General features: G+C 42.8%; 1 protein-coding gene across 2 annotated transcripts in view; it reads left to right on the top strand.

Moving 5' to 3' along the window:
• The window catches only part of plod2 (procollagen-lysine, 2-oxoglutarate 5-dioxygenase 2), a 170,094-nt gene that overhangs the window by 94,326 nt on the left and 58,962 nt on the right, over nucleotides 1-16,806 (top strand). For both annotated transcript variants that reach the window (XM_060834529.1, XM_060834528.1), the window contains exons 5-8: nucleotides 343-455; nucleotides 615-678; nucleotides 5,369-5,466; nucleotides 8,738-8,839. In XM_060834529.1, coding sequence (XP_060690512.1) covers nucleotides 343-455; nucleotides 615-678; nucleotides 5,369-5,466; nucleotides 8,738-8,839 — 377 coding nt within the window. The remainder of the gene's footprint in view (nucleotides 1-342; nucleotides 456-614; nucleotides 679-5,368; nucleotides 5,467-8,737; nucleotides 8,840-16,806) is intronic.

Below are 16,806 nucleotides of genomic sequence, written 5' to 3'. Positions count from 1 at the left end.
CCTTCCTATAGTATGGCGACCAAAACTGCACACAATACTCCAGATGAGGCCGCACCAGAGTCTTATACAACTGCTAGTTCATAAGGTGCTGATTAAAACAAAGTTTGCTGTAGTATATTTTTGACAGGACAGATTTGATGGCTTGAGTGGTCTCTTCTGTACTGTGTCATTCTATGTTCAGCTCTGAGTGGACAGTTTTAACAGTGATGTTCTTTCACTTTGCACCGTGTAAACTCTCAGCTTTTAGATTAAAACTACAGGCTCCCTTTGATGTCTTTTGATTTTGCAACTGACGCAGTTTGGCAGATAATTTTGTTCTGCAATCCTTGTCTCTTCTTTCAGGAATCATTGGATATGCTTCTTCTATAAATCGCATTGTAGAGAAATGGCAACTTCAAGATAATGATGATGATCAGCTGTTCTATACCAAAGTTTACGTGGATGCTTTAAAGCGAGTAAGTAAATTATGGAAAGAAGATAATAACTATTGTTATTTAGTATTAATTATAGTCTGTAATGGCTGGTTCACAGAATAGCATTTGCAATAACTTCTCAGAACTGTAATGGTGCGTGATTCTTTTGGAGGATTAATTTCTGTCTCACTCCTCTTCTAGCTTTCTCTCAACATAACTTTGGATCACAAAAGCAAAATTTTCCAAAACTTGAATGGAGCTGTAGGTAAGTTCTGAACCTCTGCTTACAGTATCAGTGTGACATGATAATAAGATGCAAGTATCAGGCAGCTGGTAAATCTCCATTAACTTTCCCCAATTTACTTTTTATGACATAACTATTATTTTCCAATCTCAATCATCAAGAGAAGTGACTGAAGTGATGCAGAGCTTGTGTTTGTAAATTGTATTTTACTTCAGAATTGATAATGCTATGCGCACAATTCCTTTTCAAGTGTCACTCTAACATTCTTAAATTGTGGATGATGTTTTTATTTGGATCTTTTTAACTTGATGTTTTGAGCAAATTTTGACACAGATGGGCTCAATTTCTATTTAAAAAGGAGCTAACTTTGATTACATTTAATGCTAAAAGAGATATAACACCATTGTTCTGCTATCAATTGAGGCTATAAACTGAGATAGAAAGCCAGGCTACATCACCTTCAACATTTAATGGTTTTAGCGTTTGTATTGTCACTTAGTGAAGTTGAGTGTGAAATTGAGAGAACCTATTAATGGGTTTTTGCTCTGATCACTCAGTGAGGTTTAGCATTTGAGGGAGGGATAGGGTTGGAACAGAAAAGCAGCATCACTTTAAAAATCAAAAAATCCAATCACGTTGTGAAACTGTTTCTGCGAACTAAAAATTTAGACATCAACATTTTGCACTGTGCATGTTTTACAAGCTAGTCAGATCTGTACTGGTGACAAAAAGCAGGGCATAGCCAGTCTGAGCAAAGTGATGAACGATGTTGTTAGCAGTGCGGTCCAGAGGCACTCAGCAATAATCTGCAGACCAATGACTCAATTTGGGTCATGCCAGAGCCACCCAGTCTCGTATCCGCCCAGCATTGGTCAAAACATCGGCTGGTTTTTCATTCACCCCCACCCTTCCAATGCCATCTCCGGTAGCCGCTGACAAGCTGGGACAAGGCGGTGGGGGGTAAAAGCAGTGTCTGGATCGCACTGCCTATTCCACTCCCCACCCGGTAGGATTCCCCTACTATGACACATTCCTGATGAAGAGCTTATACTTGAAACTTCGACTCTTGTCGTCAGTGGATGCTGCCTGACCGGCTGTGCTTTTCCAGCACCACACTTTTTGACTCTGATCTGCAGTCCTCACTTTTTCCCATACTATAGGGCTTGGCCAAACCCAACCCCAGTCACTGCGACCACCCAAGATTCCCATACTGTATGGCAATATGAGCAATTGGTGGATCAGCTACAGGCCGAAGAGCAAGGGTGTCCTCCTGTACCTGGCAGAGGCCCACTCCAGCCAACCTGACTGGCCCCCATGATGTGGCCTTATCTAACTTCCAACATCACCTGCTCCATGGCTCCTTGTTGGTGACTCTCAGCCATCCTAGTAGTGCTGCTGGGATTGGATGGCTCCCAGATGTCTGGTTGGTTGCTGGTAAAAGGCCTATCCTCCCACATGCCCTTGGGCTTCCCCATTGCCTGATGGTCATAAATTCACTCTGCATTTCCCAGTCAGGTATGCTCCCAACTTGACAGCCAACAGGCAGGTCCACCCTCTCTCCTAAAATTCAGCCCAGGTTCAAAAGAATAGAGTTCAAGTTGAGCTTGATGCCCTGGACACTATTTGACTCGATCATATCATCTTGGGCCCTCCTCAAACTCAGATGAGGGAGGACTCTGCCTTGTCTGGAGTTCCTGAAGAAGGGCTTATGCCTGAAACGTCGAATCTCCTGTTCCTTGGATGCTGCCTGACCTGCTGCTGTGCTTTTCCAGCACCACTCTAATCTTGACTCTGATCTCCAGCATCTTCAGACCTCACTTTCTCCTTGTCTGGAGTTACCTAGCACAATGCAAGATGGTGGTGGCATTCAGAAGCTGTATGAGACTGCAGCAAACAATCCTCAGGGCAGTGTCCTCCGTACATGTTTCAGGAGGGACTTTCTTCCCAGTCAGTCAGAAGTGTTTGCTAATGATTATACAATGTTCGGTTCCGTTCGGGACAACTCCGATAGTGTAGTGGTCTGCGCCTACATGCAGCAAAACCTGGGAGAACTTTGGATTAGTCCTGATAAGTAGCAATTGACATTCACACACCAACGGCCGTTGCCCAACAACAGAATTTGGCCATCATTCAAAGCCATTTCCATCATTGAGTCCCTACCATCAACATGCTAATGGTTGCTATTGATCAGGAATGTAACTGCAGCGGCCGCTTAAATACTGTGACTATTGGTCAGCCTCCCAACTCTCCAATCCTTGTTCACCAACCACAAATCACAAGTCAGGAGTCTGATGGGATATCCCAAATTTGTCGAGATGAATACAGCTCCTATACTCAGGAAGATTGGTACCATATTGGAAAGAGGCCTGATGAAGGGCTTTTCCCAAAACATCGATTTCCCTGCTCCTCGGATGCTGCCTGACCTGCTGTGCTTTTCCAGCACCATTCTAATCTTGATTCTGATCTCCAGCATCTGCAGAACTCACTTTCACCTTCCGTCCTGGAAAGGCCAACTGATTGTCTAAATGGTCAAGTGACAATCATTACCACCACCACAGTGGCACTAATGTGTGCCAGCTGTAAGATGCATTGTAACAAATCTCCTTTGCTGGCATCTTCCACACCCCAGAACTTAGTATCATTTAAAAGGACAAGGGAAGCAGATGCATTGGGATGCTACCATCTGCCAGTTCCTCCTAAAGTCACAGAGCATTCAAAATCCTCAAACCCCTTTTCTAAGAGACTTTTTTGTCCCTACTCCATATGAACCCGTCAGTTCAAAGAGATTCCTCTTTGCTATCTTCTCAAATGGATTTTAATACAGGACACCGATGTTGTTAGCCTCACTAGGAATCCTTGCGTCCCTCAAAATGTGAAAACTATATGTCAAAGGTTATTCCATAGAAACACTAGATCTGTTTCTGGTAAGTTGATTTGATTTGGTTTGATTTACTTGTCACTTATATTGAAGTTCACAAGCAGTACAGGCAGATTATAGTGAGCAAAGATGTACAGAACAAAAGATTTAGACGGAGGCGCACAGCTAACATTGCACAGGATGTACAATAGAGGTCAATGTTAGCGAGATCCGCATTATTTGAGGCTAGAGTCCATTCAGCAGTCTAATAACAGCCAGGAAGAAGCTGTTCCTGAACCTCCTGGGGTGTTTGTTCAGGCTTCTGTACCTTCTGCCTGATGGAAGAGGTTGTGTGAGATGGGTATTGATGCGGGATGGACCTTTGATGTTGGCTGCCTTTCTGCAGCAGCAAGGCATGTAAATATAATCCATGGATGGGAGGCTGGCTTCTGTGATGGTCTGGGCTGTGCACACCACCTTCAGTAGTTTCTTATCATCTTGAGTAGATCAGTTGCCATACCAGGTTGTTATGCACTATACTGTTAGGACAGTATGTTCCCAATTACTAGTTATTCATTTCCAAGGCATGTCTCTCTAACTGAGCGATGAAACCCCTGTGAGATGTCTTGTTTGGCGTGCTAAACTACAAACATGATTTTCAGAGTTCTTCAGTTTAGCTTTTACTTTGACAACATTTAATTGAAAAAAAGCACATTTTGCCAATCCATATGGTTCCCTGAATCCTTGAGTTTTGTTCATCTTGCCTGGTTTGATTTTATGCAGTATTTCCTGTTACATATGGTGTAATGTCATATTAGAGGAAGGGTTGGTTTGTAAGATCTAAGATCTAAACCATTCTCACTGACTTGTGAAAAGTTAATGGAATAAAATTATTTCCACAAGTCTCCAGGGGATTCTTAAAAAGTCATGATTTTCTGGATGATAAATCTGATATAATGCTTGACTCATCGCAAATTCTGCAAGTGGATTATCACCAGGTTTTTTAAACTGCTAGTATTGTCTGGCACTTGAATTTCATCAGTAAGCAAGGTGGGAATTTGTAAAAATATGTCAATAGTGTGGAGTTGTTTTGTGTTAAATCAGAAGCCTGAGGGATGATCTGGAATGCATTTCTGGAAGTTGAATAGCAGGTATCAACAGGGAATTGGATCTGTGCACTAAATGGGCACATTGGGAAGCTGTGGAGAGAAGAATTAAAGGGTGAGACTAATTGATATTAGGGAGCAGGAACTGGCTGAATGGGCCAAATGGCCTTTGCATATAGATTAGATTAGATTCCACACAGTAAAACAGGCCCTTCAGCCCAACTAGTCCACACCGACCCTCCGAAGAGTAACCCACCCAGACCCATTCCCCCTAACTAATGTACCTAACACTACGGGCAATTTAGCATGGCCAATTCACCTGACCTGCACATCTTTGGACTGTGGGAGAAGGTAAAATTGCCATAGTCCAAGTAGACAAGAGCACAGCCCTTTCATTAGAGAAAGAGAGAGAGAGGGAGGACAGGGGGGAGCTGAACCTGAGGGTCACTGTGCCTCAGGCAAGGGGAGAGGTCAAGAAGGAGAGTCCTTCATGATAGCCTCAGCCATGCGGAAGTTATTGGCGTCAATTACAGGAATTGAACCCACGTTGTTGTCCACAATGTGCATGATTGTACCCAGGGAAGGCTGGATTAAGGACCTAAATGACCAAGTCTGTCTCCATTTCAGAAGGTTTCATGGTTACTGTAATATCATAACCTTTCTGATCATGTATTGAAAATGTTTGTGGGTTGCAATAAAACAAGCCTGCTACAGTGGTTTTTAAAAGAAATTTTTTTTTTATTTCCAGATGAAATAGAATTGCAGTTCGAGCCAACAAGGGTCAGAGCCAGGAATATAATATTCGACACAATACCCGTCCTCATCCATGGCAACAGACAGACTAAAGTACGGGAGTTGCACTTTAAGTATTCACATTGAAGCATGTGACCTATATCATAGAATCCCTACAGTGTGGAAACAGGCCATTTAGCCCATCAAGTCAACACCAACCCTCCAAAGAGTAACCCATCCAGACCCATTCCCTACCCTAAAATCCTATATTTACCCTGACTAATGAACCTACCCTACACACCCCTGAAATCTATGGGCAATATAGCATGACCAATCCACTTAACCTATGCATGTTTGGTCAGGGAGGAAACCGGAACACCCAAAGGAACATGCACAGATGTGGAGAAAACATGCAAACTCCACACAAATAAGACCCTGGCTCTGTGAAGCAGCAGTGCTAACCACTGAACCAACATGCCAGCTATAATTTATAATGTAGTGTAATTTAGTGTCCCATTGTATAGTGTAATGTTTGGTATAGTGTAGTGTAATTTATAGTTAGCAAGTTTTGAGAAGATTTGTAGCTTGGGTTGAGGTTCTGGATGTAGGTTTGCTCGCTGAGCTGGAAGGTTCATTTTCAGATGTTTCGTCACCATACTATACATCGGCGAGCCTTCGGTGAAGCACTGGTGTTATGACCAGCTTTCTCTTTGTGTATAGGTTACCTACATTACTTCTGTAGTTCAGTGTTTAGAAACCAGTGTCTACAGGAAAACAACACACAACCAAATACTGAATTGCAGAAACAATAATCCCAACACCCACAAACGAAGCTGCATCAGAACATTATTTCAATGAGCCACCACACACTGCAGGACAGAGGAATTACACAGAGCAGAGGGTCTGATGAAGGGCTTATGCTCGAAACGTCGAATTCTCTATTCCTGAGATGCTGCCTAACCTGCTGTGCTTTGACCAGCAACACATTTGCAGAAAATGACCTATACCCTGTATTCAAAAAGAATGGTTACCCAATGAACACAGTCCACCGATTTCTCAGCAACAAACCCAAACAAGCAGACAAAGCACATCCAAAAAACCTAGCCACTCTCCCCTACATCAAAGACATCTCAGAAATGACTGCCAGACTACTCAGACCTCTTGGTATCATGGTAGCCCACAAACCCACCAACACACTAAAACAGCAGCTAATGAACTTGAAAGACCTTATACAGACAACAAGCAGAACAAATGTCATTTACAAAATATCTTGCAAGAAATGTGACAAACAGGCAGAAAACGAGCCACAAAATGGAAGACCCACTATCACTAGTATCCTTACATACAGATGAGGAAGGACACCATTTCAACTTGGACAATACATCCATCCTAGGACAAGCCAAACAGACACACATGATGATTCCTAGAAGCATGGCATTCTAACCAGAACTCTATCAGCAAACACATTGACATGGACCCCATTTACCACCCTCTGAGAAAAAGAACAGGAAAGGACATCACTGTCAGAAGTGACATCACCACAGGAAATGGCATCACCAACCAGAGGAAACCTAAACACACAAATAGAAAATGGGTCATAACACCAGTGATTCACTGGAGGCTCACTAATGATGTTATCCAGTACGGTGACAAAACATCTGAAAGCAAGCCTTCCAGCTCAGTGAGCAAACTTACATCCATAATTTTTATTGTAGTGTATAGTGTTCTCCCAGTTTCCTGTTTTAACTCAATAGGACTTGAATCACAGAAGGGAGCTCATTTAGCTCATTGTGCCTACACTGGCTCAGTAAATGAGCATTGTTACCTAGTGCCAATCTCCTAGTTCTTCTCAAACTCATTTACATTACTTTTATTCAAATGATCATCCAGTGGCTCTCTTGAGAGCCTCAATCAAGGTAATTGCCCTCTTTTGTTTTTGGTAATAATCCTGTTTCTGTGGATGTTCTGATTAGAACCTGAATTTTATTTGCATGCCCCCATCCCTCAACTTTAGAAATTTCAAACAATGGATTGATTAAATGCATCCTAATGTCCTTCTCGGAGTATATTACTGATACTTACACATAATGTCAATATTCAGGAAAGTGAATTAGATTTTTTTTTCAGAAAGTTTTCCCATTTTGTGTTGACAACATGCTAAGTTTTAGTTCGTCAAGTGGTGAAGGCCAGTTTTAGCCTCCCAACAGTGCCAAATCTTTGAGCATTAGTGCACATAATAAATGTTATAACGGTGAAGAAGAGGGACTATCAGAGCTGCTAAGCTGAACCTCCTTCTCGTTGGCATCCACAGAAAAAGGGCAGGAGTGGTTGGGCAGTGGTTAGCACCTAAAGTCTGCAGCAGATTCCTTCTCTCCTGGAGAGTTTAGGTATGATGCCAATACAGTAGTGCCGTCAGTAAGGGAAATAAGTGCTGACACATGTACAGAGTTTGTTTTTCTCCTAGGGGCCAACTAAACCATCCAAATAGGTTTGGCTTGGATATAAATGCTAAATTAACAGCCAGTGTTTGTGTATACAATGCACCAGAATACCATAGAATCAAGTGGTTTCAAAAATGCAAATAGTAGGACTAAGAGTATACTTGCTGACCAGTCATGTTCAGTATAATCATAGGCTTAAATTCAGCCTTCCTGTCTGCTTCCCATATCCCTTAATTTCATTTGTTAATTTCTCAATCAGTACAAACAGAACATCAGAGCAGGATTAGGCCATTCGGCCCGATGATCCTGCACCACTACTCAATCTGGTCATGACTGATCATGCGATCTCAGTCTCCCACTCCCACTTTCTCCCCATACCCCTTGATCCCTTTGGCCGTAAGGGTCACGTCCAGCTCCCTCTTGAATATATCTAATGAACTGGCCCCAACAGCTTCCAGTGGGAGAGAAGGAAATCTTCCTCATCTCAGCCCTAAGTGGTTTACTCCTTATTCTAGACTTCCCCAACATCAGGAACATTCTTTTGCATCCAACCTTTCCAGTCCCATCAGGATTTTATATGTTTCAATGAGATCCCCCTTCATTATACCAACCAAAACAAGCCCAGTTGATCTAGTTGTTCCTCATATGTTAGACCTGCCATCCCGGGGGAATCAGTCTGGTGAACTGTCACTAGTCTCCCTCAATAGTGAGAATGTCCTTCCTCAGACTAGGAGACCAAAACTGCTCTCAGTACTCAAGGTGCGACCCTCAACACAGCCCTACATAACTGCAGCAAGATATCCTCACTCTGATGCTCAAATAGATAGAAATTTAATTTTACAATAGTGGATTATTTACTGTTTCTTTCTGTTGTAGATTTTTTTAAAGATATGTTCTAATGTTCTGAATTCTTGTATTTCTGTTTCTTTGTGCCACTTGCTTAGCACCTGCTGAACTATCTTGGTAACTATGTCCCTGATGCTTGGACCTCAGATTTAGGCTGCACAGTTTGTAATGAAGATTTGTTGGACCTATCTACGTTGGATGTGAGTTTTTGTTTGTTTTTGTGTTTAGTTTGATGCGTCGGGAACCAAAGTACAAGTCGTTCTGTTATAATGAACATTTCATCAGCGGGAATCGGCCAGAACGGGATTGATGAATTATGGACGTTGTTTGTTTAATGTAAACTTACTGCTGAACGGGTCTACTGGGTTCTTCTTAGCACGATCTTCTGCAGCGTGATTTTTATATAACTTGAGATTGCAGAGGAGTACAGCTGTGGCTTTACAGCAGAGTGACCTGTACAGAAACATGCAGTGTTAAAGTTGAGAAATAAACAACTTCATGAAGGTTATACATAAGCAAAATAGCACAGATGCAGAAGATCTGAAATAAAAACAATGCCGTGGAGAAACTCTGCAAGTCTCTCTGTAGAGAGAAAAACAGCCAACGTTTTGAGTTCATATTTGTCTTCAGGGAAAAAAATAATGTTTATTTTATGGCAAAACAATTCTCAGCTGTTAAGCAGCACAAGTGAAAATATTTTTTGAGTGCTCCGAGATTTTCTTCAACAACAAGAATAAGCACAGGGTGCTGTCATGTCCCTTTGTGGAATTATTTCACAAGATTATTTTAAATCCACCAGCAAAAAAATCTTGGAAAGGTGCAATTTTATCCATAATTTCCAAAGGGATTATGCATGAGGGAATTGGACAAGAAAGATAGGATTATTTGTGCACTGAGCCATTAAAAACTGGGTGTCAAAAAAGTTCAGGCCAGGAAGGAACCATTCACCCACTTGACACTAGTCGCTTAGATCAATGACTGGTCAAGTCTACTAACCCAACTTCGTTCCCTAACCACTGAGATAAAACCAGGAAATGCAGATGCTGGAAATCTGAAACTAAAACAGAAATTTCTGGACAAACTCAGTATGTCTGGGAGAGTCTGTGGAGAGAGAGCAGAGTCGACATTGAGTCCAGTGTCCTAGTGCCAGTTCTGAAGAAGTCAGTAGACTTGAAACATTAACTCTGCTTTCTCTCCACAGATGCTGGCGATCATTTTCAGGTATTCCTGGTGCTGCTCCTGGCATGTCCTCTGCACTCTCCATTGAGCCAGGGTTGAGCCCCTGGCTTGGTGGTAATGATTAAGCAATGGCAAAGGGAGATGAGGTTGAAGATTGTGCTGGCGTACAATAAGCAACTTCATGAAGGTGATACATAAGCAAAATATCACCGATGCAGAAGGTGCCCACAGCACCTCATGGACGCTCAGTCTTGAGTTGCTAGATCTATTTGAAGTCTGTCCCATTTAGCATGGTGATAGTGCCATACAATGTGATGGAGGTTATTCTCAATGTGAAGCTGAGACTTTGTCTCCATAAGGACTGTGTGATGGTCACTCTTACCAATACTGACACGGACAGATGCATCTGCTGCTGGCAGATTAGTAAGGATGTGTCAAGTATGTTTTTCCCTCTTGTTGGTTCCCTCACTATGTGCAGCAGATCCAGTCTTTAGGACCTGACCCACTCAATCAGTACTACTGCTCCCGAGTCACTCCTGGTGATGGACATTGAAATCCCCCCACCCAGAGTATATTTTATGCCCTTGCCATCCTCAGTGCTTCCTCTTGGTGTTGTTCAATATGGAGGAGTACTGATTCATCAGCCGAGGCAGGATGGTACGTGGTAATCAGCAGGAGGTTTCCTTGCCTGAGCCATGAGATTTCATGGGGTCTGCAGCCAATGATGAGGCCTACCAGAGCAACTTCCTCTCAACTGTATACCACTGTGTCTCCACCTCTGCAGGGTCTGCCGTGCCAATGGAATGGTGGTGTCTGTGACGTTGTCTGAGAGGTGTGAATCCACCAGTATGACTGCATCAGACTGTTGTTTGACTAGTCTGTGAGACAGCTCTCCCAGTGTTGACACTAGCCCCCAGAGGTTAGTAAGGAGGACCTTGCAGGATCAGCAAGGCTGTTTCTGCCATTGTCTTTTCCAGTGCGTAGATCACTGCAGGTGATTCTCTGACTTCAGTGCTTTCTTGTGTCAAACACTATAACATCTCAACAAAGTGGCTTGCTCGTCCATTCCAGAGGGCAGTTGAGACTCAACCCCGTTGCCTTGGCTCTGGAGTCACATTTAGGCCGGGCCAGGTGAGGATGGCAGATTTCTTTCTCTAAAGGACATGAGTGAACCAGATGGGTTTTTCTGACAATCGACAATAGTTTTGTGGTCATCAGTAGGTTCTTAATTCTAGACGTTTTAATTGAATTTGCTATGGCAGGAATCAAACCCGTGTCCCAGAACATGAGCTGAGATTCTGGATTAAAAGTCTCGTGAAAATATTACTCTGCTATCACCTCCATATTTTTAAAAATTGACTTTGGGGCTGTTTTTCTTTGAGAGGAGGCAGCTGAGAGGAGAGTTGATGCAGGATTTCAAGTCCATGAGTGGAGCTGGATAGAGAAGCTGTTCCTGCTCTTAAAAGGAAAAAAAGCAAGAGGCCGTAGATTTAAGGTGACGTGCAAAAAAAGCAAGGGTGATGTAATAAAAAAAACTTTTTCACCCAGCGAGCCGTTGGGGTATGGAATGCACCACCTGGAATTGTAATGGAGGCAACTTCAAATGAAGTATTCAAGAAGGCCTTTTACATTAGGATTAAATCTCGGCACAACATCGTGGGCCAAAGGGCCTGTTCTGTGCTGTACTGGTCTATGTTCTAAGGCCATTGGTTGGTTATTCAGATAGAAATAGTGGGCAGGGATTTGGAGAGAAAAAGCAGGAGGTTGGCACTAGGGGATAAACCAGAGCAGAGAGTGTGTTGCTGGAAAAGCACAGCAAGTCAGGCAGCATTCTGGATGAGGTAAAAACAATGACTGCAGATGCTGGAAACCAGATTCTGGATCAGTGATGCTGGAAGAGCACAGCAGTTCAGGCAGCATCCAATAAGCAACGTTTCTGGATTAGCGGTGCTGGAAGAGCACAGCAGCATCCAAGGAGCAGGAAAATCAGAGCAGGTGTGAATGGGCTGAACGGCCTCCTGTGCTGTTACAGTTCCGTGATCTGTATTCTGCAGATGTCATGAGAACTGTCAGTTTTATTCTTAAGAGGTGGTCACTGCAGGAGAGCCATATGACCCTCAGTCCTCCTGCTCTGCTGTCTCCTCTTGAGTACATAGACTGGAGGTTCAATGGGGTCCCGATGCAGCACTGGCTATAAGTTCCGTACGTTCTCACTACCTCCTCCAGAATTACCTGATAATTTGGGGAACGGTTACTGTAACTACAGCCAACTTATGTATGTGCGCTATTTCAGAAAAGTGCACAGTTCCAGCCACTATGTCATCACGTAGAAATCATCACAGGCAAGGACTGTCATAGGTGTACCGAGCTGCATATGTGCATTGAAGTGGGGTCCAGTGGTGGACAAGGAGGGAGAGGGGCAACGGAATTGAAGGGGTAGAACGGGCAGAGCAGGACATCAGTGGAACAGAGCCCCTCTAGCGAGCCCTTCGCTCTCCCAAACTTCCCGCTCTCCCGGTTTCTCCACCCCCTCCTTCCACACACTCTCTCAATGGCTAACCAGTCAAAAATAACAGCTGCAATTGCTGTGTACAATTACTATACTAGCTTATAAACAGCAGTCTATAAATGTGCCTGTGAAAGAGGGGAATCAGGGCAACCTTTCATATAAGGTAGACTGTTGTTTGGAAATGAATGCCGCTTATGATGCATATATCATTCGAAAACTGAAGGTAATTGCTTTTAAATCTGTAGTTTGGGTATTCTACCAAATCTATCTGCTGAAAAATTTGCAGTCAGTTGATCCTGAGGGACTGGTGTAAATATGAATTAGTAGCTAGTAAAGATGCAGGAATTAGAAAAACAGTTGTTGAGTGTGTAATATAGATTTTGCTATTTATAAACCATTGATCTAAAAACATGGATCATGTTGGCTATTCAGCAGAGGAATGTAAATCTGAACAGCTCCATATGTTAGATGTTGTCCCAATGTTACATTTTTGGTTTGCAATGAATGCTTTGTGTATGAAGTGTGTTATATTGAGGGTGCCTTTGTTTGATTATACATCTGCTCAAAAAATATAATTTTGTCTTACGCGCACTCAATTTATGTTTGATGTTGGTTGGAGGACTTCAGACTTGAAAGTTGTGGAAAAGGGATTTATTAAAGTTTCGTGGACATAGCTGGATTGGTTTCTTTAAAAATGTTCATTGAAAGTTCACCATGGATATTGTTTCTTTTAGTGCACCTTCTAGATGTCACAAGGCTGGTAATAACTGTATGGGCGGCATGGTAGCTGAGTGGTTAGCACTGCTGCCTTACAGTGCCAGGGGCCTGGGTTCGATTCCAGCCTTAGACGACGTTCTCCCCATGTCTGCATAGGTTTCCTCCCACAATCCAAAGACATGCAGGCTAGGTGAATTGGCCTTGGTGTTCAGGGCTGTGTAGATTAGGTGCATTAGTCAGGGGTAAATGTGAAGTAATAGGGTGGGGGAATAGATCTGGATGGGTTACTCTTTGGAAGGTGGTGTGGACCTGTAGTCAGAGAGAGATGTACAGCATGGAAATCAACCTTTCCTGTTCAATTCATCCATGTTGACTAGTTGTCCTAATTTAATCTAGTCCCTTTTGCCAGCACCTGGCCCATATCTCTCCAAACCCTTCCTGTTCATGTACCCATCCAGCTGCCTTGTAAATGTTGCAATTGTACCAGCCTCCACCACTTCCTCTGGCAGCTCATTCCATACACATACCACCCTCTGTATGAAAAAGTTGCCCCTTAGGTCCCTTTTATATCGTTTCCCCTTTCACCCTAAATCTATGCCCTCTAGTTCTGGACCCCCGCCCCTATCCCCGGGAAAAGACTTTCTCTGTTTATCATATTCATGCCTCTCGTGATCTTATAAACTTCTGTGTGGTCATCCCTCAGCCTCAGACTCCAGGGAAAACAGCCCCAGCCTATTCAGCCTTTCCCTATAGCTCAAACCCTCTAACTGTGGTGAATCTTTTCTGAACCCTTTCAAGTTTTACAATATCTCTCCGATAGGAAGGAGACCAGAACTGCATGCAATATTCCAACAGTGGCCTAACCAATATCGTGTACAGCCGCAACATGACCTCCCAACTTCTATACTCAATACTCTGACCAATAAAGGAAAGCATACCAAATGCCGCCTTCACTATGCTGACCCTATTGGGTCAAATAGCCTATTTCCACACTGTAGGGATTCTACGATTCTATTCCCATATACTCGGCTACTTTGACCAATGACTGACCTGGAGAGGTTTTTTTTTATCTAACTGAGTTGGAGAAAAGCCTGCTAAGAGCAAACTGCTTAGCTGATCTTCTCATTTCTAAAAAAAATACTCTCTACATAATTCTCAGCATCAGTTCAGCATGGAACCTTTTGTTCATTTTTTAGATTAGATTACTTACAGTGTGGAAACAGGCCTTTCAGCCCAACAAGTCCACACCGACCCGCCGAAGCGCAACCCATCCAGACCTATTCCCCTACATTTACCCCTTCACCAAACACTACGGGCAATTTAGCATGGCCAATTCACCTGACCTGCACATTTTTGGACTGTGGGAGGAAACCGGAGCACCCGGAGGAAACCCACGCAGACACGGGGACAAATGTGCAAACTCCACACAGTCAGTTGCCCAAGGCTGGAATCGAACCTGGGTCCCAGACGCTGTGAGGCAGCAGTACTAACCACTGAGCCACCGTGTCGTGACTATAAGAAATCCGAGGCAGCGCTGTATGATTAGTGACTTGACCACACATGCCAGAACATCAGGGCAACAGTGTCCAGAGCATCCTATGTTGCTTCCTTTCTCATGACAAGTAACCCATTGGATTTTGTTTTAAAATTTTAAAAACTGGTCATTTTAGATCTCTATTTTTGACAAGGCTGTGTGCGCGTGTGTGGTGATTAGAATTACAATTCTCTGGTCAACATACAGTCATTAACAATCAGTTTGTTTCAATTGAATATGTTTTGTTTTGACATGAAACTCATAATTGCATTTATTAGGAAACCTGGTTGATGGATCTAGTTGATTGAGATCCAACACAGATGAGGTATCTTGTGACCCATGGAGTGGGATTAGAGAGAAAGTAGACATAATAACTTGAAATGGGTAAACCTCATCTCAAGTGCAAACTAGACCCTTGCTGGCTTTTATAAAGTGAGTATTGATATTCTAGAATTTAAATATTTAAAATATTCTATTTTAAATTCCGTTGATTTGGTGCTAGACAGTGAATGAATGTGGGAATAGTGTGTTCATTTGAGGTCTACATTATATTTTGGATTTTAAGATATAACTTGTGATCAACAACTGGGCTTTTGAGGAAGTTTCCCCTTAAGAGGAGGAATTTGATCATGTTGTGATGGACCAGGTCAGACCCCTAAAAACATTTGACTCTAACTTTGCTTGTTGTTTTAAGCAGGTGTAAAGTGGATATTCCAGGAGAGAATCAGCTGGTCAAACCACTTAGTTTTAGGCAAACCAGAATTTATTTACATGAATACCCAATGAAACGCAAAAAAAAGAGAACAGAATACTGAATAACTCAACCTATTCGAAAACCCAATAGATTATCCCAACGTACTGGTGCTCTTCCCAATACCTGCAAAAATCCTTCTAAACACCCCTTGGCACAAAATGTAAAATCAAACACAGGGTCTTACACCTGGACGTGCTTCTTTGGGTGCAGCAGCTTTCTTCACACTGTGCTAAAACCAAACCAAACCAAACCAGATAAAAGCTGAGCTGGGAGAACTGGCCACTCCCCTCTCATTGTACCAAACTTTTAAAACTTGAAAACCTTTTGTCTGTGGCAGCATCTGTTAGCTATAATCAGACTGGCCCCAAAACCCTTCAACCCCAGACTTTTCAGAGTCTGTGTCTTTTCTGACCACCTGGAAAAAAAAAGCCAAGGACAACATAACCTTGTTCAAGGAGCAACATTGCCACACGCTAACATTATTAATTGTTAGTGCTTTGGGAAGGCAGAGACACATCTGGAGTAGAAAGTAAGTAAATGCATTTGGATAAATTGTTATCTACATTTCTTGTGAGAAGTGGAGAAATAAGAGCACCTACACCACTACTTTCACTCCTGCTGTGGGGTACTTGACTCTTTGGATGCAGTTGTAGTTTCCTGGAGCATCCACAAGCTGTACTTTCTAATCTCAATAGTGTAGCTTACCCTCCAGTCACCACCATTTCATTGCAGCTGATGAGTTGTTTACCACATCCTCGTGTCCATCTTTGTGACCCATTTCCCCAGCAAAGTCTTTGCTTTTTCCCTGACGTCCAATGAGCTACTCCAGATGTAATAGATTCACCATCAGTCACCGCATTTGACTGGATCACATCAAGCCTTTTCCTGCTTTTCCAAAATCACACCGTGTGCAAGGATCATACTGTAGAAGAACAGCTACAAACTTAACGATGTGTTTTCCCCTGCTGTCTCAGACCTTCTTTACTACATTCTCTGTCAACACTTCCAACAATGAGGAGGTCTCTGTTGAACCTGGACTGTCAGTGGGAGCAAAGGTCCTGACCCAGCCCCCCCCACCCCCACTTGTCTATCAAGGTAGATTTGGGTTAGTAACAACTTCCATTTATCTAACACCTTCAGTTTAGTAAAGCATCAATAGGCACTTCACAGGAATGTTATTGGACAAAGGTTAACACCATACTATATGAGCTGTTAGGACAGATGATCCAAAACCTGGTCAAAGAGTAGGCCTTCAGACATTGCAAAAGTCAATACAATGTCTACACAGACCATAAAAATGGGGCAGATTCAACAATTGATTGTTTTAAACTCCAGCGAAATATCTACGAAACAAGACTACCCAATGCAACTGTGTTAAATGGAGTGGTAATTGATAGCATTTGTCTGGGTAACAGCTTCCTGGACCCAAATGTTTGACTAATAGTCATAGAGTCACACAGCACAGAAACAGAAC

This window comes from Hemiscyllium ocellatum, chromosome 13 (genome assembly GCF_020745735.1).
Source record: "Hemiscyllium ocellatum isolate sHemOce1 chromosome 13, sHemOce1.pat.X.cur, whole genome shotgun sequence".
Lineage (NCBI taxonomy): Eukaryota > Metazoa > Chordata > Chondrichthyes > Orectolobiformes > Hemiscylliidae > Hemiscyllium > Hemiscyllium ocellatum.
Note: the sequence above shows the minus strand (reverse complement) of the source record. Positions and strands in the feature narration are given on the sequence as shown.